General features: G+C 35.5%; 1 protein-coding gene across 1 annotated transcript in view; it reads left to right on the top strand.

The window, feature by feature from the left end:
• LOC141542607 (putative polypeptide N-acetylgalactosaminyltransferase 8) overlaps window positions 1–20787 on the top strand; it is a 31303-nt gene extending 10516 nt beyond the window's left edge. The window contains exons 4-11 of the mRNA XM_074267144.1: window positions 1490–1673; window positions 3149–3337; window positions 3661–3775; window positions 5616–5801; window positions 12169–12306; window positions 12799–12894; window positions 14448–14615; window positions 20495–20787. Of these exons, the coding sequence (XP_074123245.1) occupies window positions 1490–1673; window positions 3149–3337; window positions 3661–3775; window positions 5616–5801; window positions 12169–12306; window positions 12799–12894; window positions 14448–14615; window positions 20495–20635 (1217 nt within the window). The 3' untranslated portion in view covers window positions 20636–20787. The remainder of the gene's footprint in view (window positions 1–1489; window positions 1674–3148; window positions 3338–3660; window positions 3776–5615; window positions 5802–12168; window positions 12307–12798; window positions 12895–14447; window positions 14616–20494) is intronic.
• The last annotated feature ends 4028 nt before the right edge of the window (window positions 20788–24815 follow it).

Below are 24815 nucleotides of genomic sequence, written 5' to 3'. Positions count from 1 at the left end.
TATAAATAGATAAACTTTATGATATCTCTTTCTTGATTACCTCCTTATGCTCCTCCTGAGTCTTGTATTTGAAAAGCAATCTTTCCGTTTAGCTCTGATCTTTTCATCACAAATGCTTGACCTCTTCCCCGAAGGATTATACTCAGTTTTGCTGGGTAGGTGATTCTTGGTTGTAATCTTAGCTCCACTGCTCTCTGGAATATGACATTCTAAGCCCTCTGGTCATTTAATGTACAAGCTGCTAAATTTTGCGTCATCCTGACTGTGGCTCCACCATACTTAAATTGTTTCTTTCTGGATGTTTACTACATTTTCTCCTTGACCTGGGAGTTTCCGAATTTGGCTAAAATATTCCCGTGAGTTTTCCTTTCAGGATCTCTTTTAGGAAGTGACTCGTGGATTCTTTCAGTTTCTATTTTAGAATGTTTCTAGAATATCAGTACAGTTTTCCATGATAATTTCTTGGGAAATTATGTCCAGGGTTTTTTTTTTTTTTTTTTTTTTTTTCTTTTTTGAGCCTGGGGTTGAGTGACTTGCCCAGGGTCACACAGCTAGGAAGTGTTAAGTGTCTGAGACCACATTTGAACTCGGGTCCTCCTGAATTCAGGGCTGGTGCTCTATCCACTGCGCCTCCTAGCTGCCCCTTTTAATTGTATCTTGATTTCTCATAAAGTTATTAGCTTCCATTTACTCAAGTCTAATTTTTAAGGAATTATTTTCCCCAATGAGCTTTTGTACTTTCCTTTCTCATTTGATTAAATTTGCTTTTTAAAGACATTCTTCTCTTTAGCTTTTTGTATTTCCTTTTGTACCACTTTCAATTCTTAAATATAACCTTGCTGGCATGTGAAATGAGTGTAATCATTTGGTAATTTGAACATCTTTTGACATTACCTTTCTTTATGATTGGAACATAAACTGAATTTTTCTTTTTTTTTTCTTTTATAACTTTTTATTTACAAGATACATGCATGGGTAACTTTTCAGCTTTGACAATTACAAAACCTTTTGTTCCAACTTTTCCCCTCCTTCCCCCCACCCCTCCCCCAGATGTCAGGTTGACCAATACATGTTAAATATGTTAAAGTATAAGTTAAATACAATATATGTATACATGTCCAAACAGTTATTTTGCTGTACAAAAAGAATATAAACTGAATTTTTCCAATCCATTGGCCATTGCTAAGTTTTCCAAATTTGCTGTTTTATTTATTTCAGCACTATATATATATATATATATATATATATTTTTTTTTTAGGATTTTAAATCATTAAATACCTTTGCTTGGCATAGAAGGGGTAGAGAGGTTTAACAGTAGAAATGTTTGGCAGGTTGGTATCATATGGATCAGTTTTGTTTTTCACTGTGTAAGTTGTATATATATGACTACGTATTATATGAAAATATATCATGGTTGCATGGAAATCCTTCACTAGAATTAATATTATTGCATCCAGAAACTCTGTAAGGATTGTTCTTGATTGACAGAGGACCTAAAGGTAAACTTAGACAAACAGATCCAGCTTTACAATCTCAAGTATCCTGGGCTGCTGAAGCTGATTCGACACACTGAAAGGAAGGGGGTAGCCTTTACTCGCTTCTCTGGGAATCAAGCTGCCACGGCAGATGTAGTGGTCTTCTTGGATGCTCATATTGAAGTGAATATTGAGTGGTAAGTTGCTATGGATTTGTCCATATGGGAAAGAGAAGTCATTAGGTTTACATTTCTTCATGGGTAGGATAGAGTAGAGATAAAAGATAGCATTAAGTTCCTGTTATCTCCATTATAAAATGAAAATGATATTCCTTATCCTTTCCCTGGATAAAACTAGAATTTTCTTCATGAGAAAGGCTCACAACCCCTGGGCTTCTAACTACTCTACAGCCAACTAATATCTCTTATGTCATTAAACAGTACATGATAGGACCTTTGTCTATCTGAACCTTCTGAATACACTGAATAAACAAATAATGTTGCTCAAGAGAAGGAAAAAGGTATTTAATAAGGACTTGATACTTTATATGATTTTAGAAGAAATTTCTAGTGAAGTGCAAATGATCAAAAATAACTTCTATAAATTAAAAATGTAATTTTTAACATAAAGACAGTAATACCAGTATTTCTGGAAAGAAAATGGAGTTAGATTAACAGCAGCTTCCATCCAGGTACCATGTATAACAGGCACCCTTTTGTTAAAGGGGAGAACAGAAGATTGCTATCGCCAATGAAAGACTGTTCTGCCCCAAGGAAGAGAGAATGAGAGAACAGAGACAGTCAAGCAAGAGTTGTGTGGGAGTAGAAAGAACTGTGTGTCCTTAAGTCTTATTTAATTTTTTTTTTTGTTGTTGTTCTAATAGGTAACACATTAGTCCTCCAATTTGCAACTCTAGTACCCCTTAAGGATTGGAGACATATTTTCTGCATTCCAATTTTTCTGTCTAATAGTGTTGTACTTTTTAAAAGGGATAAGCCAATTAGATAAACCTGGGCAAGTCCCTTAACCTCTCAACTTGAGGTTCCTCATCTGTAAAATGAGAGGGATGAGACCACTGGCTTTTAAGATCTTTCCAATTCTAAGTCTATGATCTTATATGGTGGATGGAAGATGTTGTTTTCTATTGTTAATGGGGTTGGATGTACAGATTATGTGACTTGTCTAGGATTACACAAATATTAAGTATGCAAAGTGGCATTTGAACCTGACTACAAGTCCAACATTCAGTTCACTTCTTCAGATTAGTTCACAAGACTAAATGTTTTTTCAAAGTCTTTTTTTTTTCTGAGTTTGAATTGGAGAAGGATAAATAACTTGTACTTTATCTCATAGAATTACAAGATAACTATTTAATGGTTGATATCTAAGATATTACCAGTAATACCCAATTGGGATAATTTGATTTATGGGAATATTGTGGCAGAGGGACCTTCAGGCAATCTCTAGTCCTGATTTAAATTTGTGACCTAAGATCTCAGAGATTCTCGAGTCAGCCTTTGTATTGGCAGCCTGGATATCCTGGCTCATACCCAGAACTGCCTTGGTAGGAGAAAGTACAAAAGTGGAAACTTAGGATACCTCTTTTACTCTTTATTATACCTCACTGAATTTTCTAACCATAATATAAACTGTCTCTTTCATATTGTCTTAGGGCAGAACCCATCTTAGCTCGGATTCAGGAAGACAACACTGTGATTGTGTCACCCATAATTGACAATATTCTTTTTGACACCTTGGAAGTGAATGAGTCTCCACTGATGCCCATGGGGTTTAGCTGGAAATTGTTTGGCCATTATGACTATATGTCAGTAAACTCGAAAGATAACACTATAGCAATAAAGTAAGTCTGGAGAATTTACAAAAGAAAGGTGTTCTCTGGGAAGTGGAAATACTAAAGTTGGGTTTGGTTTAACCAACCACCAGTGCTCCTTCAGTTATGTAGGGCCTTCAAGATAACTTGTGGTCCTACTCACTGACTTTGGGAAGGACTGGCCTTAAACTGTTTTGTTTTGTTTTTAAAGATCTCCAAGATACTGATTTTCTAATCAGATTTTCCTTACCTTCTCCCATACCAGCCTTGTTTCCCACACCCCATACCTAAATCCCAACCTTCTCATTCCTTAGAAGAGAAATACCACTTTTGACTCTTATGTGTTCATGCAGGAGTCCTGCCATTATGGGTTTCTTTGCTGCAAACAGACTGTTCTTGGAGAAGATTGGATTCCTGGATACTGGGATGCTATTTTATGGAGGAGAAAATGTAGAACTGAGCCTGAGGGTATATTTCTTCTGTTCTTTCAGTTTCTGTTGTAACTCCAGATCAATTATTTTTTTCAAATAGCATTCTCTAATATGCATTTGATTGAAATTATGAATAATATTTTTTATTAGCATTTTTTCATTTTTAATTGTTAGATAGTTTTGATAGTTATTATTTTATAACATTTAAGTTTTGGTCCTCTAAGCATCCCTTTCTCCTTTTTCTTACACTTCTCCTTAATATTTTTTTATTTTTTCACATGTATTTTGTTATTTTATTTAGTCCTATAAATTATACAACTTACCTAGTATCTTGTATATTGTAGGTACTTAAATATTTGTTGAATTGAATTTAGTATCAAAGTGTCATAGATTGAAATCTGAAAGAGATGTCAGAAGTCATCTGGTCCAATGCTCTCATTTTATAGATAAGAAAAATAAGAAAGGCCTAGAGACTTTAAATGATCATCAAGTGTGGAAATGAGAATAAGCAAGTTTGGAGATGGAGTTTAGAATCACTGGGTAAAGTCCCTTTTTCTAGAAGTAGAAACTAGGACAAATTTCATATTGCCAAGTCACCAATTTTTTTAATTTTATAGCTGCAATTGTTGTCTAAAGTGATATCTGAGCCCAAGAATATAAAAATCTGACACTGCTTCCATTTCTTCTATATCTATTTTGCAGGAAGTGATGGAAGCAGTTGCCAAGATTTGAGAGTTATTTTTAAAATATTAAACTTCAAGTCAGCTTTTACACTTTCCTCTTTCACCTAGAACTTTCAATCCAGAACTTAATCTTTTGCTGTCTCCATTATTCCATTATTGGTTTGAGAGAGTTCCTACAAAGTTTGGGTGCACTTCCCTAGTGATGTGTGTGTGTGTGTGTGTGTGTGTGTGTGTGTGTGTGTGTACATATTCATTGGAATATATTCAAAAGGACTAGCATTATTAGCGCCCCTCACAATTATCTCACATGACACATTGTTATGTGTGTGTCCTACATTGTCAGTACCTTATGATATCAGTCCTTAGACTAGGATTTATATAGAAAAATAGATAAGAATTGCACAGAATGAAAAAATGTGGGTCAGGTCAAATCAGTACCATAGGCAGGAGGTTCCATATGGATATAATTAAAATGTAGGTCAAGTAAAAAGGCATATCTGCAAGGGAAAGCAAGAAGAATGATTATTTGAAAGACAGTACAGATCCACTTCTCTATCATCTCTTAGAGACTTTTTAAATAAGCCATGAGATAACCTGCACTTTTTGTATTTTTCCTGATACTGGAAGGGATCAACAGGGGATCTTTTTTCCTCATCAGTGAAGAAAAGTTTCTTGCAAGAGAAAGGATTTCATGAGTTGTTTGAAAGAGAGGGAAAAGATTTTTAGGACAAGTTGTTTTGGAAGAGAATCACAAGAGAAAGCTTAAAAGTGGAATTTGAATGAAAACTTTTAAAACTAAATGGTACTTAAATGTAACCTTGTTTTGGACACTATATTTTTATTTATTTTAAAAGTTGTATTTATTGAACTAAATACAAAATAAGAAAAAACAGAATATAAAAAAGAAAGACAGAATAAGAAAAAACAAAACAAAAGGAAACAAAACATTGTCATGTGCCCAGCAGAACATCAAAGAGGATTCAAAATCTATAACAATAAGTTTCTATTTCAAGAAAGCATGTATAATAAATAGTAGAAGAAATTATATTAAGAATTTTCATCTTCTCTTTGCTTCTTTATAGATTATTCTTTTGTTCTCTGTTGCACACTTTTTACTTTATTCTTTTTGGGGGAACAATATATTTTGCAATTTACCAAACCTCACGTGGATACATGGTTGTTTTTTGCATGTAGGCATGGCAGTGTGGAGGGAAAATTGAGATCTTACCATGTTCTCGGATTGCTCACCTTCAACGAGCCCACAAGCCCTATTCTTTCATTATTTCACCCCTCATGAAACGCAATGCTCTTCGTGTAGCTGAAATCTGGATGGACAACTACAAATACATGGTGTATTTAGCTTGGAATCTGCCTTTGAAGGTTTGTAATGAAATTCAAAATAAGTAGGGACAAGCAGAGGGGTAGAGAGAATGAAAAGGCATGAACAAGATTTATGGGGTATTCTCCCTCTTCCAGAAAACCATCCTGTAGAATAATTGATTTCACATTTATGTGTGACAAGGTACCAGTTCTGAGACATCCACAGGGTTATTAATAATGCAAGCCCTGTCTTTCTAAATGATATTATGAAGGAGGTCAGAAATTCAGAGTTCTGACCACATGTACTTATGGAATATATTCTGCCATTTGCCGTTATTATCTAGTCACCAGTTTATGAGAATAGCTAGTTTAGTTCAAGAATTATACTGTCCCAAAATAAAAGCTACCTGGTATCTATATTTGTACTTGGAGAAGGCTACTGTTTGTCACTAGTCATATTCAGAAGTGTGTGTGTATCAGTGGTCTAATGAGCTTACTCTGCTTGCTCTAAGGTCTATTTGTCATATTCAGAGTACCATGATTTTTACCTGATGAAAAAGAAAATTTTGGAATGGGATCTGATGAGGTAAAAAAAAATTGAGAGGAGAGCTAGAAATTGCAACGAATAGCTGTGAATTATGTGTTAAGGTAATGTTTTGAGGGAATATATGCTATACTGGATATATATATTATTCAAAATCCATTACACAGTCTAAAATGTTGGTAATAGATTATTATTAATATATTTGTTGTTTTTCAATCATTTCAATCACATTCGAGTCTTTGTAATCCCTTTTGGAGTTTTCTTGGAAAAGATATTGGAGTGGTTTACCATTTCCCTCTCCAGCTTAACTGAGGCAAGCAGGGCTAAGTGACTTGCCTAGGATCACCCAGCTAATAAGTGTTTGAGGCCAGATTTGAACTTAGGAAGATGAGTCTTCCAGATTCCAGGCCTATCACTGTGTCTCTGCACCACTTAGCTGCCAGCATATTGTTTAAATATCATTTATTAATTACCCCCAGAAAATATTGGCACAATGGGAAAACTGCATATTCTCCTCCCTAGGAGGATCCTTCTTTTCTTCATTTACAGTAGGTAGAGGGGAGAGGGTATTATTTTTCATGTTTCTTGGATCCCTTTGACAATCTTGTGAAGCCTATGAACTCTTCAGAATGATATCTTTAAAATAACAAATAAATAAAAAAAACATGACAAAGGAAATAAATAGTACTGAAATGTTATAAAAATTTGACTCTCCCACAAATTCATGGACACCCCAATTAAGAATGGCTTCCTCTATAGTGATCCAGTTTTTCAAGAATGGTCACACTTAGAAATTCACATATGAGAAGGTGAAATGAAATAAATTATATAACTAATGATAGCTTTAAAAACAATTGATTGATTGAGTTAAACTTGATAATAAGATATATTATGATGATCAATTTAAACAACTAGTTTTTATAAATGTCCTTTTTTATGGTTTTCTTTGACATTCTTTTCTTCTGTCTTCCAAAGATCCATCCCACATAATAAAGACAACTTTTTAAAGGACAAAAATGAAAAAGAAGGAAGAGTGGGGGAAATTAGAATGATTGATCAATACATTGAAAAAAATCTGATAATATGTGTAAATGAGCAACTCTTTTGGACCTCCCTTCTCTGCAAAAAAGGCTCATATTTCTTCTTATAAGATATATACTTGTTCTTTGTAATTTTGTAACATTAACTTTTCATTTTTAAAGGGTGGTTATTCTTTCAATTTTCATTGCTTTCTTGGCTCTGATTATTTTATTCTGCATCGTGTGCTTTTCTTTTCATGTTTTTCTATATTCATCCCATTTATAATAGTAGAGTGATAGCATGTTATATTCATGTACCACATTTTTTAGCCATTCTCTAATCAGCAGACACAGATGTTCACAAGGGTAATAATGAACAAGTGCTTAGGCTTTTCTGGTTGACTACTTGATGTGTGCTTGTTAATTTAAAGAAAAATTATCTAAGAATTTCAGCTAGTTTCCATGTAACTTGAAAATTCCATGCTGAATTTCTGTATTCCAGAGTCATGCCTTATCCCTTGCTGATGTCCAAGAAGATTGAATTGACTTAGCTATAAAGTAGTATCCATCTATCCATCCATCCATCCCAAAGCATTTAATATAAGTGAAGGTAAAAATAAATTGAGCACAATGCTGAGTATAGGAGATTCAAGTAAAAACAGTCACCATGCTTAAGAAGCTTACATTCTAGCAGAGGAGATGGCATGCACATATAAAAGCCAAATGTGTAAGTACATAGTACATAGAAAGTAAGCTTAAAAGGAAAATCCTGAGTAGCTGATGTGGAAAAGGAACCAGGAAAGAACTCATTCCCACCCCACCCTTTCTGCAAAAGGTAGCATTTGAACGGAAAATAAAAGAAAGCCAAGGCTTCTGGAGCAGAAATGGAGAACTTTAAGTGCCAAATCAAAGTTTATATTTGATCTTTGAAATAATGGGCAGCCATTAAAGTTTATTGAGAGTGTATGTGTGATATGGTCATATCTGTGCTTTAGGAAAAATAACAGTGTTAAGTGTGTATTGAGTGTGAAGAGACTCAAGACAGAGAAGCCAATTATTAAATTATTTTACTAGGGGCAGCTAGGTGGTGCAGTGGATAGAGCACCAGCCTCGAATTCAGGAGGACCCGAGTTCAAATTTGGTCTCAGACACTTAACACTTCCTAGCTGTGTGACCCTGGGCAAGTCACTTAACCTCAGCCTCAGGGAGGGAAAAATATTATTTTAGTAGTTCAAGTGATGAGCAGGTGAGTGAGTGCAGTGAGTGAAGAGAAGGGTACAGATTTTGGAAATGTTGTGTAGAAAGAATAGTTGACAATGAGTTGGATTTGTGTGGTTGAATGAGAGTGGGGGTGAGGAGTTCAGGATGACCCTGAAATTGCAAGCCTGGGTAATCTGAAGGATTGTTCCCTTGATAGCATTAAGGAAATTGAGGAGAGGGATAGATTTTGGGAGAAAGATAATGAGTTCTGGTTTTAATATGTTGAGTTTGAAATGCTTATGGAATATCTAATGACTTATGTGAAGTATTTAATATGCAGTTGTGAAGATGCAGTAAAGGAGACTCAGAAAAAGCAAATCATTAAGAAAAGAACCAAAAGGGAATAGTGTTGTTAAAAACACACACACACAGACACATACATGAAAACAAAAACTTGAGAGAGGAATGAATGTTCAAAAGGAGAAAGTAATGAAGTGTTACATGCATGCCTGAGAGGTGTGAAAAAGGACGAGGACTGTGAAAAGACCACTAGACTTGCAAGTAAGAGATCATTGGTAACTTTGGAGAAAGTAGTTTCAGTTGAATTGTGAAGTCAAAATCCAGATTTCAGAGCATGAGTAGAAACATATATAAACTATATCAAATTGCTTATTACCCTTTTAGGAAAGGAAAGAGAGGAACATTTGGAATTCAAAATTTTGTAAAAATGAAGGTTAAAAATATTTTACATATAATTAGAAAAAATAAAATAGTATTTAAAAAGGAAGTGAGTGGAAAAGAAGTGGAAACATTAAATATACAGAAGACAGTTTCTAGGGGTTAGCTCACTAGAGATGAGAGATATAGGATCATAGCTAGCACAGATGATAGGATTTAGAGAGGGCAATTTTTTTTAAAGCATGGGGTTGATTTGGAAAACTTAATAGACAGTAGAGAAGGAAGTTGTATGTAGAGAAAAAATGAAGATTAGCACAAGAATGGGCATGATTATGGGAGCAATCTGTTGAAGAATTTGTTAAAGGTTGAGATCAAAGATGTATGTAGAGGAGTTGGCTTTTGCAAAGTAAAGGGTCATCTCTGTGTGAGGGAGGAGTGAAAGTTAGTAGAGGAAAACATATGAAGGGTATGAAGTAAAGTTCTCAGTAAAATTTTATGCTTTTTGAGTTTTTAGTCAATATGAAGTGAAGTGGGAGATATAAAGTGGGCTACAAATATTTGGAATAGCTCTTGTGGGAATGAGAATAGATATTACCTTGCAGCAGTTGAGATTAGGTAACACAAGTTTGTAGTGGGCCCAATCATCAATTTCATGTCATTTTCCAAACTCCATTCAGCAGCATAAGAAAGGGAGGTAAATGGTGAGAATAATCCAAATTTGGGTGTTGGCAAATTCAGAGAACAAGGGAACAAAGAATGGGATTTGAGAGCAGAGGATAGCATAAAGTTGAAATGGTTCACCAAAGAGTAGAGAGTAGGAAGGGAGAAGAGTATAGTTAAGAGTAAAGGTGATAGTCTAAGAAAGTGCTGAGGGATGGAAATATTGGAAGTCATGGTTAAAATGAAGAATAGGATTAGGAATAACAAGGTATAGGAAAAGATGTAATGATAAAAGATTATTACTATTCGAGTTCTTCAATGTGGAAGTAAAATGTGTAGGTGCTGGCAAGATTAAAATTATGTTATATAGCAGAGGTAGAGTAGAAGTAACAGTCATGAGATGATTGAAAAAATAGCAAATTGTACATAATAGTGTTGCAGTTTAATGTGCAGTCATCTTTTTATTGTACTATGTTATGGAAAATTTTTTTATTCTATAAATTAAAAATTAAATGAATGAAAAAATTTGATGGAGTATCATTCTATATATTGAATTCCTCTAGTATGAGAACAGAACTTGGAATAGAGAGGAAGACTTTAAAACAGGTACTAAACTCCCTAAGAAAGCAAGAATATGTCCTAGAGGTCCATTGATAATGGCCACCAAAATCTGGATTCAGGGATAAATTTGGATAGAACATCTTTTTTTTTTTATTATTATAGCTTTTTATTTACATGATATATGCATGGGTAATTTTACAGCATTGACAATTGCAAAACTTTTTGTTCCAATTTTTCCCCTCCTTCCCCCCCATCTACTCCCCCAGATGGCAGGTTGACCAATACATGTTAAATATGTTAAAGTATAAATTAAATACAATATATGTATACATGTCCAAACAGTTGTTTTGCTATACAAAAAGAGTCGGACTTTGAAATAGTGTACAATTAGCCTTGGAAGGAAATAAAAAATGCAGGCAGACAAAATTAGAGGGATTGGAAATTCTATGTAATGGTTCATAGTCATCTCCCAGAGTTCTTTCTCTGGGTGTAGATGGTTCAAAGAAAAAAAGAAAGGAAGGAAGGAAGAAAGACTGCTCTATTGGAACTGATTTGTTTCATCTCATTGTTGGAGATGGCCACGTCCATCAGAATTGATCATCATATAGTATTGTTGTTGAAGTATATAATGATCTCCGGGTCTGCTCATTTCACTCAGCATCAGTTCATGTAAGTCTCTCCAGGCCTCTCTGAAATCATCCTGTTGGTCATTTCTTACAGAACAATAATATTCCATAATATTCATATACCATAATTTACCCAACCATTCTCCAATTGATGGACATCCATTCATTTTCCATTTTCTAGCCACTATGAAAAGGGCTGCCATAAACATTTTGGCACACACAGGTCCCTTTCCCTTCTTTAGTATCTCTTTGGGGTATAAGCCCAGTAGTAACACTGCTGGGTCAAAGGGTATGCACAGTTTGATAACTTTTTGGGCATAGTTCCAGATTGCTCTCCAGAATGGTTGGATTCTTTCACAACTCCACCAATAATGCATCAGTGTCCCAGTTTTCCCACATCCCCTCCAACATTGCTCATTATCTTTCCCTGTCATTCTAGCCAATCTGGCAGGTATGTAGTCGTATCTCAGAGTTGTCTTAATTTGCATTTCTCTGATTAATAATGATTTGGAGCATCTTTTCATGTGTCTAGAAATAATTTCAATTTCTGTTGGATAGAACATCTTAAAGAAAAAGAGTTTGCTCAGTGATGGTAGTAGACATAGAGAGAATTGGGAAGTGGCAATAAGGAATAAAGAATATTCTGTTTTTCCATACTGACTGGGATCAATGAATTGCTATTCATGAAAGGAAATAAAACCTTTACTGGAAAGGGTGGCCTCTGAATCATCTGGGAGGATTCAGGTTTGAGAAAGAGGTTTAAAATGAAAGCCAAAATTTGTTATTTGTGAATCTGGAATCCAGGATAAATTAATGACCATTGATTATGGAGTGATCTTTGGAAAAACAGGTTTTTTTATTAAGGTGAAGTGCATGAAGCTTTTTTGGGCAATGTAGAATGGCTTCTCCAAAGCAAATGTGGCAAATATTCATGATGTCAAATGAGCTGATGTGAATTTCAAGGCTACAAGCTACTGCTGCTCCTCTCTTTCTAGGAAAACTCCAGAATGTAAAGTTGGCCCAAATATCCCTGAAAATACTCATTTGACTTAAAGAATGACCATTAATCCTGGTAGGAATCAAGGGATTATGTATTTGAAGGCATGAGGAGGTCTCTGAGGCATATTATTTCTTTGTAGAATCATGGAATAGATTTTGGAGAGGTATCTTCTAGGATAGAACTCCGCAAAAAATTGAAGTGTAAAAGTTTTGACTGGTACCTCCAGAATGTTTATCCAAATCTTATGCCACTTCAGAACATTGTTGGCTATGGATCTGTGAGTATACAAAGTCCCAAATATTCCTCTTCATTTAATTTGTTTTCTTGATCTTCTTTTTAAAGTTTCTCCTTAATTTTCATTACTCTATTGCCTCCATGACCAGGATTTCCTTTCTTTCATAAGAATATTAATTTACTTCCTGTTTTTGCCTTAGACCCCACATTTTTATTCCAGCTATCCAGGATCTTTTTTTAAGAAATATCGATCATCTCATTTTAAGCATATGTATCTTTCCAAGAATGCCTTTAGGAGTGGGTGCTGGGGACAAGTGAATATTCCCTAGACATGGGAGCACCAGCCCAGCAACACTCTATTGCCTTGTGTCTTTCTCAAAAGCTAGAAAATTGTTTCTCGCCCCCATATCTTTCTTGACTTTTAGCTAGATTTCCTTTTATGTTACTTATTCAACAGTATGAGAAGGAAAACTCTGGACAGTATTATTTCTTTCCTGTCTATACTCACCAAGGATGGCATCTTTTTCTCCTACAGATGAAGAATTCTGTGAATAAAATGATCTGCTTGGACCAGGGAAACATCCAAGGAAACACACCAGTCATGTATATTTGTAATGGATTCAAACAACAGGTATTCTTCATAGAGGGAACATCCCACCACAGGTTGCAACCTATTATGGCTCAGCCTCTTGAAAGTGTTACTGGTTTAAATTAGAATTCAAGGGATCTGGAATTTGGGTTGGGGGGGGGAGGGAAGGGAAACATACAGGGTGAAGGAAATCAATAAATCAAAAGATCAAAAGATCACTCCATAAGCAAAGGTCACTCCATAAGCAATATGAGCCAAGTCCTGGATTAGATATTGGGCATATAAATAAGAAAGTGAGACTTCCTGCCCTCAGGAAGCTTACATGCTACTTGGGAAATAAAGCAAATGTCAGGAAATAGTAATTAGGGAGGGGAGCATTAGTCTAATCATAGGCACTATGAGTGGGACAGTAGTTTGTGATTCTCTTTTTGAGTAGCAAAGGTAATATTGATTAGATTATCATTCCCTAAACAAGAGCTGGAAAGTGAGGGAGGCCACAGTATATGTGTTGTAACTGGGTACATGGTAGGATTTCCATTCTGGCATCTTTTATGTCTAGGTATTTGACTATGAGATAAAGCACAGGTTGGGACCAGCAAAATATAACAAATTGACATAAACAGTGATTCACCCTCAAATTCGGTTTCCCTCTGCCCCAGGGTGCTTTAAAACTCAATATCTGTACTTTAAATAGCACTTTGTACAAAGTACACTTAACCAGTTGCTTAGTAAAGAAGAGAAGACCTTCTCCAGGCCATGCCAGAATGATTTTGTCAGATTCATGTGAAGTGAAATGTGAAATAAAGGTTAGTGTCTGTCATGTCAGTGAAATAAGAAAATTAGGAAAGTGAAGTTGGAATAAGCTGGAGAAGCCATTTGGGCCCATAGCTTGGCCATTTCTCTTCTCAGACTCTTAACTTCTTCATCCGATATATCTAAGTGCCAACATTTGACACTAGCCACCTTTCATTTTCTCTATTTCATTACAATGGTTGCTACCTATGTATCTAGGAATTGATCGAAGTCTTTTCTTTTCATCTTGATTTCCTACACTTCTCTCTCATTTCTCCTTCCTCTCACTGTTCATATTTGACCAGTTTGCTTTTTGCCTTCCCTAAAAGGTGTGGAGGTGAAGTCATCAAATCCTTTCTGTCTTGAAAAGCATACAGGCCAAGAACAGCAACAAAGCAAGAATTTGAGTAGTAGCACGATTCTCCAGAGAGATTTAAATGGCACAGTTCAAGAACACAGTTGGAAGAGCAAAATTGAAGTCACATATTTAGGTCCTCACACTCAAGCCTCTATACTTTCCATTTCAGATTGTTTAGTTAAGCAGTATTTTATTCTTTTCTCTTAGAGGTGTTGGAACTTTGATGTAGTAAGAAGACCCAGATCTCTATCAAAGATTTCCTCTTTTTGGGGGAATCAGGTTGAACTTAATGGTCTAAGGTAGAGTGTGAGAAGAACGCAGGATGGAATAGTCAAATGTATTGCAGTTCTCTGTATTTTTTGTCCAGAATGAGAGCTTTCTAGTGAAGGGCATATATGTACTATCTATTCTAGTATAATAGTATCTATTCTCTGTTTCTTTTCAGTTTGTATACTACCACTTGACTGGAGAACTGTATGTTGGACAGCTACATGCAGAAATATTTTCAAATGATCGGTGCTTAACAGATCCTGGAGAAGGATGGAAGCCAGAATTAGTATCATGCCAAGAAGCAATACTGAAAAAGATGAACATGTATTGGGATTTTAAGCAAGTAATTACAATATTGTCTTATTTGTATGCATGAACAAGCCATTTGGATTTAATATATAGAATATAAATTATTGATGGTTTTTGAGTGACATGATGAAATCCAGGTTTTAGGGAAAATAATCAATTATTTGTAGCTTAGATTGAAAAGAGGAAATAATGGATATCGTGTGGCGTATGTGTGTGGAAATATTTAGGAAGGTGTTTAAGTAATCCAGGCATGAGAAGATAAGAAATTCAAGTAAGGAGATCTCAGTGTAAGTGGTTTTATTTTTTTAAAAATTTTATTAATATTTATATTATTTTTATTTATTAAAGTTTTCTATAGAATTACTTTTACTCCCAGAGAGTGATCTCATATAGCAAAAAATATTTTAAAAGAGAAAACAAAAGGAAAAAAAATTTAACATAACCAATTAATACATTAAAAATTCTAAAAATGTGCAATACTTAAGCACCTCCCACTTTTATAAAGGAATGGATTGGGAGTGTTCTCTAATATTTCTTCTTTTGAGTTACTGCTTAATCTTTGTAAATTTTGCAACATTCAATTTTGAGAGTGTGTGTGTGTGTGTGTGTGTGTGTGTGTGTGTGTGTGTGTGTGATATTCTTTTCACTTACAAGGTATATGTTTTGGAGACATTTCAAAGGAAAAATTCTGACAGACTAGAGTGGGAGGTCAAACCATGGAGGAGAAATTGATGGTGAATGGTGATGACTATAAAAGCCCTACTTTTTGCTATAAAAATTTAATTGCCTATGTTCAGTCATTTTTTATAGTCATGTCTGATTGTTCACGACCCTATTTGGTGTTTTCTGGGTACCATTTCCATCTCTTGTTCATTTTACTCATGAAAAAAAACAGAAGTAAAAAGGGTTAAGTGACTTCCCCAGTGACACACAGCTAATAAGTTTGTGAGGGTAGATTAGAATTCAGAAAAATGAGCCTTCCTGCCTCCAGGCCTGGCGATCTATGTACTGTGCTACCTAGCTGCTCCAATTGCCTAAATATAGATCCTTTTAATCCTACAAATAAATTGCATACTCTTTAGTGCTCCTTTCTCAAGTATTTCTGTCCTGGCAGAAATACTCTTCCCTTCTTCTCCAATTCCAACCTCATACTAAAGGATCCCAACATTTATGTTGTTCTTTGAAACTCCTTAACCTCCCAATTCTTTGGTCTTCCCAAATCCTATGACCTACTCCTGTACTGCACCTCTAATGCACATAAGAGTAAACACATATTGGATCTCACCAAGGGGACATTTCTTCTAAAACATGGACCTATTTGCTGCATTTGACAAGGAATCCAATTTTTTTTCTATCTATACTTCCTCATCATTTCCCATAAATTTAACAATCATTTCCGTATAGCTTATTCATAGATCTATATGTAAAATTCTAGTCTTCCTTCAGTTCCACATCATGGACTGTCTATTGGACATCTTGGAAGGTCTCAATATCTCTAATTCAGCATATTCAAAACTAGACATTATCTTGTCTTCTTCCAAATTTCAACATTTCTTTTGAAAGCTCATCATTCATTCAGTCTCCCATATTCATAACCTCTGCCTTATTTTCCACTCCTTATACTCCATCATTCCACATAGACAAACTGCCAAATCTTAACATTTCTATTTCTACAGCTCTCATCTGTACCATCCTCTCTATTCAAACTTAAACCTAAATTTAGGCCTTCATCACCATTTATCTAGACTATTGAAATATTTTACTAATTAATCTTCATGTCTCAAGCCTCTATGAATTAACATAGCTGCCAACATAATTTCTTTTAATTAAGGGAGGAAATGAGGAAATCAAACTATCACTCTTTGCAGATGACATGATGGTATACTTAGAGAACCCCAAAGATTCTGCTAAAAAGCTATTAGAAATAATTCAGTATTTTAGCAAAGTGGCAGGATACAAAATAAATCCACATAAATCCTCAGCATTCTTATATATCACCAACAAAATGCAACAGCAAGAGATACAAAGAGAAATTCCATTCCAAACAAATTTTGAGAGTATAAAGTATTTGGGAATCCATCTACCAAAGAATAGTCAGGAATTATATGAGAAAAATTACAAAACACTTGCCACAAAAATAAAATCAGATTTAAATAATTGGAAAGACATTCAGTGCTCTTGGATAGGCCGAGCGAATATAATAAAGATGACAATACTCCCCAAACTAATCTATTTATTTAGTGCTATACCAATCAGACTCCAAGAAACTATTTTAATGACCTAGAAAAAATAACAACAAAATTCATATGGAAGAATAAAAGGTCAAGAATTGTAAGGGAACTAATGAAAAAAAAAACTCAGAGGAAGGTGGTCTAAGTGTACCTGATCTAAAGCTATATTATATAGCAGCAGTCACCAAAACCATTTGGTATTGGCTAAGAAATAGACCGATAGGTCAGTGGAACAGATTAGATACAAAGGACAAAAAAGGGTACATCTATAGCAATCTAATCTTTGACAAACCCAAAGATACCAACATTAGGGACAAAAATTCATTATTCGGAAGAAACTGTTGGGAAAACTGGAAATTAGTATGGCAGAAATTAGATATGGATCCACACTTAACACCATATACCAAGATAAGATCAAAATGGGTCCATGATTTAGGCATAAAGAGGGAGATCATAAATAGATTAGAGGAACAGAGGATAATCTACCTCTCAGACCTGTGGAGGAGGAAGGAATTTATGACCAGAGGAGAACTAGAGATCATTATTGATCACAAAATAGAAGATTTTGATTACATCAAACTAAAAAGTTTCTGTACAAACAAAACTAACGCAAACAAGATTAGAAGGGAAGTAACAAATTGGGAAAATATTTTTAAAAGGAAAGGTTCTGACAAAGCTCTCATTTCCAAAATATATAGAGAACTGACCCTGATTTATAGGAAACCAAACCATTCTCCAATTGATAAATGGTCAAGGGATATGAACAGATAATTCTCAGATGATGAAATTGAAACTATTTCCACTCACATGAAAGAGTGTTCCAAATCACTACTGATCAGAGAAATGCAAATTAAGACAACTCTGAGATACACACCTGTCAGATTGGCTAAGATGACAGGAACAAATAATGATGAATGTTGGAGGGAATGTGGGAAAACTGGGACACTAATACATTGTTGGTGGAGTTGTGAAAGAATCCAACCATTCTGGAGAGCAATTTGGAACTATGCCCAAAAAGTTATCAAACTGTGCATACCCTTTGATCCAGCATTGCTGTTATTGGGCTTATATCCCAAAGAAATACTAAAGAGTGGAAAAGGACCTGTATGTGCCAAAATGTTTGTGGCAGCTCTTTTTTTGTAGCTAGAAACTGGAAGTTGAATGGATGCCCATCAGTTGGAGAATGGTTGGGTAAATTATGGTATATGAAGGTTATGGAATGTTATTGCTCTGTAAGAAATGACCAGCAGGAGGAATACAGAGAGGCTTGGAGAGACTTACATCAACTGATGCTGAGTGAAATGAGCAGAACCAGAAGATCACTATACACTTCAACAATGATACTGTATGAGGATGTATTCTGATGGAAGTGGAAATCTTCAACATAAAGAAGATCCAACTCACTTCCAGTTGATCAATGATGGACAGAGGTAGCTACACCCAGAGAAGGAACACTGGGAAATGAATGTAAATTGATAGCACTACTGTCTATCTACCCAGGTTACTTATACCTTCGGAAGCTAATAATTAATATGCAACAAGAAAATGGTATTTACACACATATATTGTATCTAGGTTATATTGTAACACATGTAAAATGTATGGGATTACCTGCCATCGGGGGGAGGGAGTGGAGAGAGGGAGGGGATAATTTGGAAAAATGAATTAAAAAAAATTTCTCTTAATTATAGAACTGACCATTTCACTCCTATATCCAATTAATGCAAGTGTTTGCCTCTAGGATAAAATGTAAATTATTCTACTGAGTTCTTAAAGCATTTCACAATTTGGCCCTATCTTTCTTATAGCTGTATCTATATCCACATACATATACAAATACACACATATATATCCCCTACTTATACTCTGCATTCATCCCAAGGTGATTTTCTATTTTGGATATAGCACCTTCCATCCACCCATCTGTATGACTCTACCAAACTGGAATATAGTTCCTTCTCTTCTTTCTTCAAGAGTTCAGGTACCATCTTCTACATGAAGCCTTTTTCAGTACCAAGAACTTGTTCCCATCTTGCCTTCTTCCATATCTAATATTTAATTACTTTGTATTTTTTCTATTTTTGTTTATTCTGTATGTGTGCTATAGCAAGTTTATATATGCGTAATAAAATTAACATAAACATATACACATTTGTGTATAATTGTATATTATATATATTCAAATGGAGAAGAAAACAAATACATACTCAAACACACATATGTATTTTTTTTCTTCATTTGGATATACACTCTTTGATAATAATAACTTCATTCTTTGAATTTGTATCCCTAGTCCCTAGCAGAGTGCCTAGAATATAGTAGGCAATTAAAAAATGATTTTTGATTGATTGGAAACTTACTATGTTGGACTCATTGTGCTAGGCAATGTGGATACAAAGATAAGAAGCTTTCTGTGTTTTCAAAAATTTGTGATTTATGGGAGAAGAAAAAATCCACAATCAAATATAGAATGGGATCATAAACTTAGTGATTTCGAGCTAAAAGGAAGTTTAGAGACTATCTAGTTTAATGACATGGATAGGGCACTGGACTTGGAATCTTCATGAGTTCAAATCCAGCTTCAGACACTTACTGTCTATGTGATTTTGCACAAGTCCCTTAACCATGCTTGTCTCAGTTTCTTGAACTGTAAAATGGGAATAATAATAGTACTTACCTCACAGAATTGTTATAAGTATTAAATGAAAGACTATTTGTGAAGCATTTAGCACAGTACCTGGCACATAGTAAGAGCCATATAAATGCTTATTCCCTTCTTCCCTTTCCCTCTTTGACATTTAGAGTTTTTTATAATTTGACCTCTTCCTACCTTTCCAGTCTCCTCACTCTTCAGCCCCTCTCCAGGCATTTTATGATCCCGCTGTAGTTCCTACAACATAATCTCCCATGCATTTCTCATTTCCATGCTTTTGCCCTGAGTATTCCTCATGTTTGAAATGTTTTCCTCCCTCACCTCTGCCTCTTAGTTCCCCTGGCTTCCTTAAAGAATAAATTCAAACCCTACCTTCTGCAGCAGTTCTTTCCTGGTTCCCTAATGATTAGTGCCTTCCTGTCTGATATTCTGCTCATCTAAGCTCTATATCTCTTGTATTATTTAGTTTTTTACATATTACATCTCTCATTAAAATGTCTCCTCCTTGAGAGGCGAGATTATCTTTCACTTTTTATTATATCCTCAGTGCTTAGTGTAGCACATAATAAACACTTAATAAAGATTTATTGACTGACTAAGCTATGGAGGATCAGGTCATCTTTAAGAAGTGTTTTTTCAGCCTCCGTCAGGGGACTATGGGTAATTAAAATATTGGGACTAAGGCAGACTCAGAGGCTGCTTACCTAAGGATTCAGAATGAGGTTGGGTTAATATTATAATTTGAATCAGCACTTATTTTTTTCCACCTCTCCACCTCCCTGGCTCGTTTGGAACAACTATACACTAGAAGCTTTTGGCTCACTTGAGACCCACAGTGAATGCACTGGGGAATTTTTTCTCCTCCATTTGAATTTCATCTAAGGTAACATCTTAGGGAATGAGAGAGTCTCTTAAGAGCACAGGTCTAGCTGTAGTAGTGACATGGATATGGGAAAAGGAGAGTTGGAGATCCAAGACATGAAGTCTGGGATATTTCAGTGTTATTGATTCTTGTCTCTTCTTATCCAGGGAGCATCAATCACCAACAAGTACACTAATCGGTGCTTGGAAGTCAGTAAGCGTTCCCCAGTTTCCCATATCCTTATCCTCCAGAGATGCACTGGACAAAAATGGACTATCCAACATACTGTCAGAAATTGGGAGATCTAAAGTTCCCTCAGTAAGAATGGAGCTGGAAGTAATAACATAAGGCCCTGGATTTAAGGATAGACACATGTCCCTGATGAGAAGACTATCTGCTTTCAAACCTGTTCTGAGCAGAATGCCATCTTCCTATATGTGAATAAATGTATTGATGACAATGTGATGGAAAATGAATGTCATAGTGGTAATCGGGTTATAGATATGAGAGAAATGCAGCTTGTGATGGGATTGGAGGAGGAGGGTCAAGAAGATGTACTTATGCTTTGTTTTCCTATTGGTCCAAAGAATATCCTTATGATCCATTCCAGAACTTTCTGTTAAAGATTCATTGAAATGTAAAATCTTGTGAGATTGTTGCTTTGATTGAGAAAGTGGAACTGTTAAAAAAAAAAAAAAGCAGTGTAAAATCTATTCTTTGGGATCTGCTAGGGTTATTGAGTTCACATATACTATAATCTGTTTTCTTTATGCCCTATCTTGACTCATTTATTCAGAGTTGTGGGTTGGTTTTTGTTCTATTAGAGGGATTATATCCTTTCTTTGTCAAGGGCATTCCTGGAGAAATACCAGTTTTTCTTCTGGTTTTAGCAAACTTTAAATTCACTAGCCCCCTCTCCTCATTATAGAATTGTGTCTGGTCAGAAGGTCATCAGAGCAAGGTATAGCTACTTATAAATTCTGAGGTACCCATCAAATCTAAGAAGCACCACCCCACTGAGTAGGACTGTTTGTGCCCTTAGATAACCAGGAAGTAAAAAGATCCCCAGGAAGAATTCTTGTCACAGGTATGTAATCACAATACTGTTAGTTATTCATCTTTTGGGAAACAGAAAGTTTTTAGGTCTATGTTTTATGTGACATATTTTTTGTTCTGTGTTTTATATTAGACAAAGAACTTACACGTAACTCAAATTCTCCCAAAGTAGAATATGTTGTCTTAGGATGTGGTAGGTTCCTCTTTATTAGAGATATTGTCAAACAAAGATTGGACAATGACTTTTCACGTGTATTATAGTGTAGATTCTTTCTTATTCAGGCACAGGTTAGAGAACTTAGCCTTTGGGGTCCTTTACAATCTTGGAATTCTGTTATTCTTATTGGCTTCATAGTCTTTATGAAACATAGGCATTCAGCTGGTGACATCTATCTGGTTTCTAGCATAATTTCCATAAAAAAATATAATTGGCTCCTTTAGGTTTGATCTTGGAAAACCCATAACAAAATTTTAGATGAACTATGTCAGAAAATAGACTTTTTTCTCTTCTCTTCTCTATTCCTGATTCCCCCAAAAGATAGAAATCTAAACATCTTTAACAAACGTTGATATGAAAATGTGCTCTTCAATTAAGTATAAATATTTCTTTTTCTCTGAGGACAAGAATGATACTCTAAATAGATATAATCCATTGTTCTACAGGCATAAATGATGTACAATAGTCTTTTGCCCTTCTGAAGTTGAGAGGAGAAGAGGGCAGATGAAAAGGAAATGGTTTTTAGAAACTCAAAGTTAAGGTGGAGAGAGTATTTCTATGCTTTTAGAGTTTTTCTTTTAATTTCGTGTCACTTTATTTATTCTCATAATTCTTCCAGAACTTCCTTTCCTTGTCTTAGTCAAATTCAAGAGTTCTTGAAACAGAATTAAAAAAATCAGAAAAAAATGTAGATGTTCTCAAGGTTTGGGTTTAGGCTATGGGATTCAGGGGACTCACAAAAAATGAACTCCTATTGGGGTTTAATAAAGAATCTATTTCTAGGGGGCAGCTAGGTGGTGCAGTAGATAGAGCACCAGCCCTGAAGTCAGGAGGACCTGAGTTTCAAATCTGGTCTCAGACACTTAATACTTCCTAGCTGTGTGACCCTTAACCCCAATTCCCTTAGGGGGGAAAAAAGAATCTATTTCTATAATCCTATAAATTGCATATCCTGGTGGCTTTTATTCACTGGTAGTATCATGACTATATGTTCAGATATGCACTCACCATCATGCCTCCTCTATCATATCTGTCGCCATCTCCCATGACTTCAGCAAATTTAGAGAGCTCATGACATTTTAGTACACCAAAGATGTCTTTATCAGCAAGTGGTGGGTTGCCTAGGGGTAGGGGAGGAAGAGAATAAGCATTTATATAGTGCCTACTATGGGCCAGATGTTAAGCTTTAAAATGTGATTTATTAATACTATCTCGTTTAGTTCTCACACCCAGCAACTCTGCAAAGTAGGTATTATCATTATCTCCATTTTATTATTGAGGAAACTGAAGCAAATTATGTTAAATTACTTGTCTAAGGTTCGACAGTAATTCAATACCTAGAGGATAGAGGTTATCCCTTCCACTACAGTCATGCTATATGATTCTAGATAAATTATCCTCCAGTTTTGTGCTTCATCTTTTTCACTTGACCAATAATAACAGAAACAACAATAGCAAACATTTACCTAACTGTATAAGGTTTGCAAAACAATTCATACATATCTCATTTTTCCCGTACAACCGTAGGGTGGTAGATGCTAATTACTATGCCCATTTTATAAATGAGAAAACTGAGGCAGACCCAAGTATAATATTTTATTTTGAATCAAACAGCTAATAAGTATCTGAGGTTTGGATTTGAATCTTATTGACTGTAGGTCTAGGGCTCTATTTCCTTGGCTACTAAGATAGTTAAATGCATGAAGAGAAAGGCACCATAGAGACATTTTTTTCCTTTAGTTTCAAAGTACCCTCCCACTGAAGAGTTGTATCTAATACTTTTAATCCTGAGGAATCTAGAATTCACTGTTTTGCTCCTATAACTAGCACTTCCCCTGGAGAAAAGAGTTGAGATGAGAATATATGCTAAGGAGAAGATATTTTAAGATCTCTTAAAGAATTTCCACCAACCCAGAGACTTGAATGGTCTTTTTTCTCCTAGGATGCTTCCTGGTTATCTAAGGGCATAAAAAATTCCCATTAGGTAGAGTCAGTGTTTCTAGGATTTAGTGAGTACTTTGAGACCCCAGATGTAGTCATTCCTTGTTCTTACAACATGCTGCCCAGAGACATTTCCATAACAAGGAGAATGAGACTTCTACCTACCGAAGTTACAAGGACCAATGTAGAAGATCCTTGCTGGGTTAGGACAAAACTATTCAAGCACTGAGAGATGCCTCCATCCAAGTAAGAAAAAGCTAGCATTAGACCACCTCTTATAATCCTATGCCTTCTTTTGCAGACCTGATGCTGTTAGTAGGAATACTGTACTACCTACCACTACCTACTCTACTACCACTGCAGCTTCTCACTAAATTCTATCTTAAATAAAGTTTTCAAATTGCCAGGAAACTTGTGGAATATCATAAAAACTGAGTGGAAATGTGTGATGGCAAACAGCAACAGCAATTGGCTCCAAGAACATTCCACTACATTCATGAGTACTCTAAAAGTGGAAAGAGAGAAGGTGCTTTGGAGTAGCTCCCGAAACATGGCATTGATAGGAAAACAGTTGATGCTAGCTTATGGTTATATTAGCCAGATTGTACTACAACTAGATTTAATGACCTTTCAGCCTCACCCAAGCCTAAAGTATCTTGAGTATCCCATAAAGATCCCCCACCTTCCCCTTGCTAGAATATGAAGGATTATTAGATGTTGCCATTACCAGTGGATCACAAGATTCCATGGAGGGTGTTGGAGGGAAGACCACTGAGACAAGAGAAATCATAAGCAGCTTTTGGGAGCTGGCACTTGTGTGACACTAATGGCATGCTGTGAATAGGGCCAAATGGAAATCTTTGGCATTGCCTGAGCCAATTTGTACAGTTAGCACCAAACATTCCCCGGGTCAACCTTATCAATGCCTTTTTCTCTATTTTGGTCACTGACTACACTCAGTCCTTTTTATCTGGAGACCAAATAAATGTACCTTTTCCACCGTTCCCTGATACTACCCAGTACTGACAACCTAGTAGGCTGAGACTTAAAAGGTCTTATTTTCTGAGACCATTGATGTCTACCACTATATTAATAATATTGACTGAAGCAGATGAGGCCAGAGTGACAAAGTTCTAAGTAGAATAGTGGCCTATATGAAGGGAAAAGGAAGGGAGATTAGCCCTAAGAAAATCTAGGACCCAGACTGCCAGTCAAGTTTGAGGAAACAGAGTAGATGGGCAAACTCAAATAATTCCAGATATAATACATAACAA

The sequence above is a fragment of the Sminthopsis crassicaudata genome, chromosome 5 (assembly GCF_048593235.1).
Source record: "Sminthopsis crassicaudata isolate SCR6 chromosome 5, ASM4859323v1, whole genome shotgun sequence".
Classification (NCBI taxonomy): Eukaryota; Metazoa; Chordata; class Mammalia; order Dasyuromorphia; family Dasyuridae; genus Sminthopsis; species Sminthopsis crassicaudata.
The sequence above is the reverse complement of the archived record's forward strand: the minus strand, read 5'-3'. Positions and strand labels throughout refer to the sequence as shown.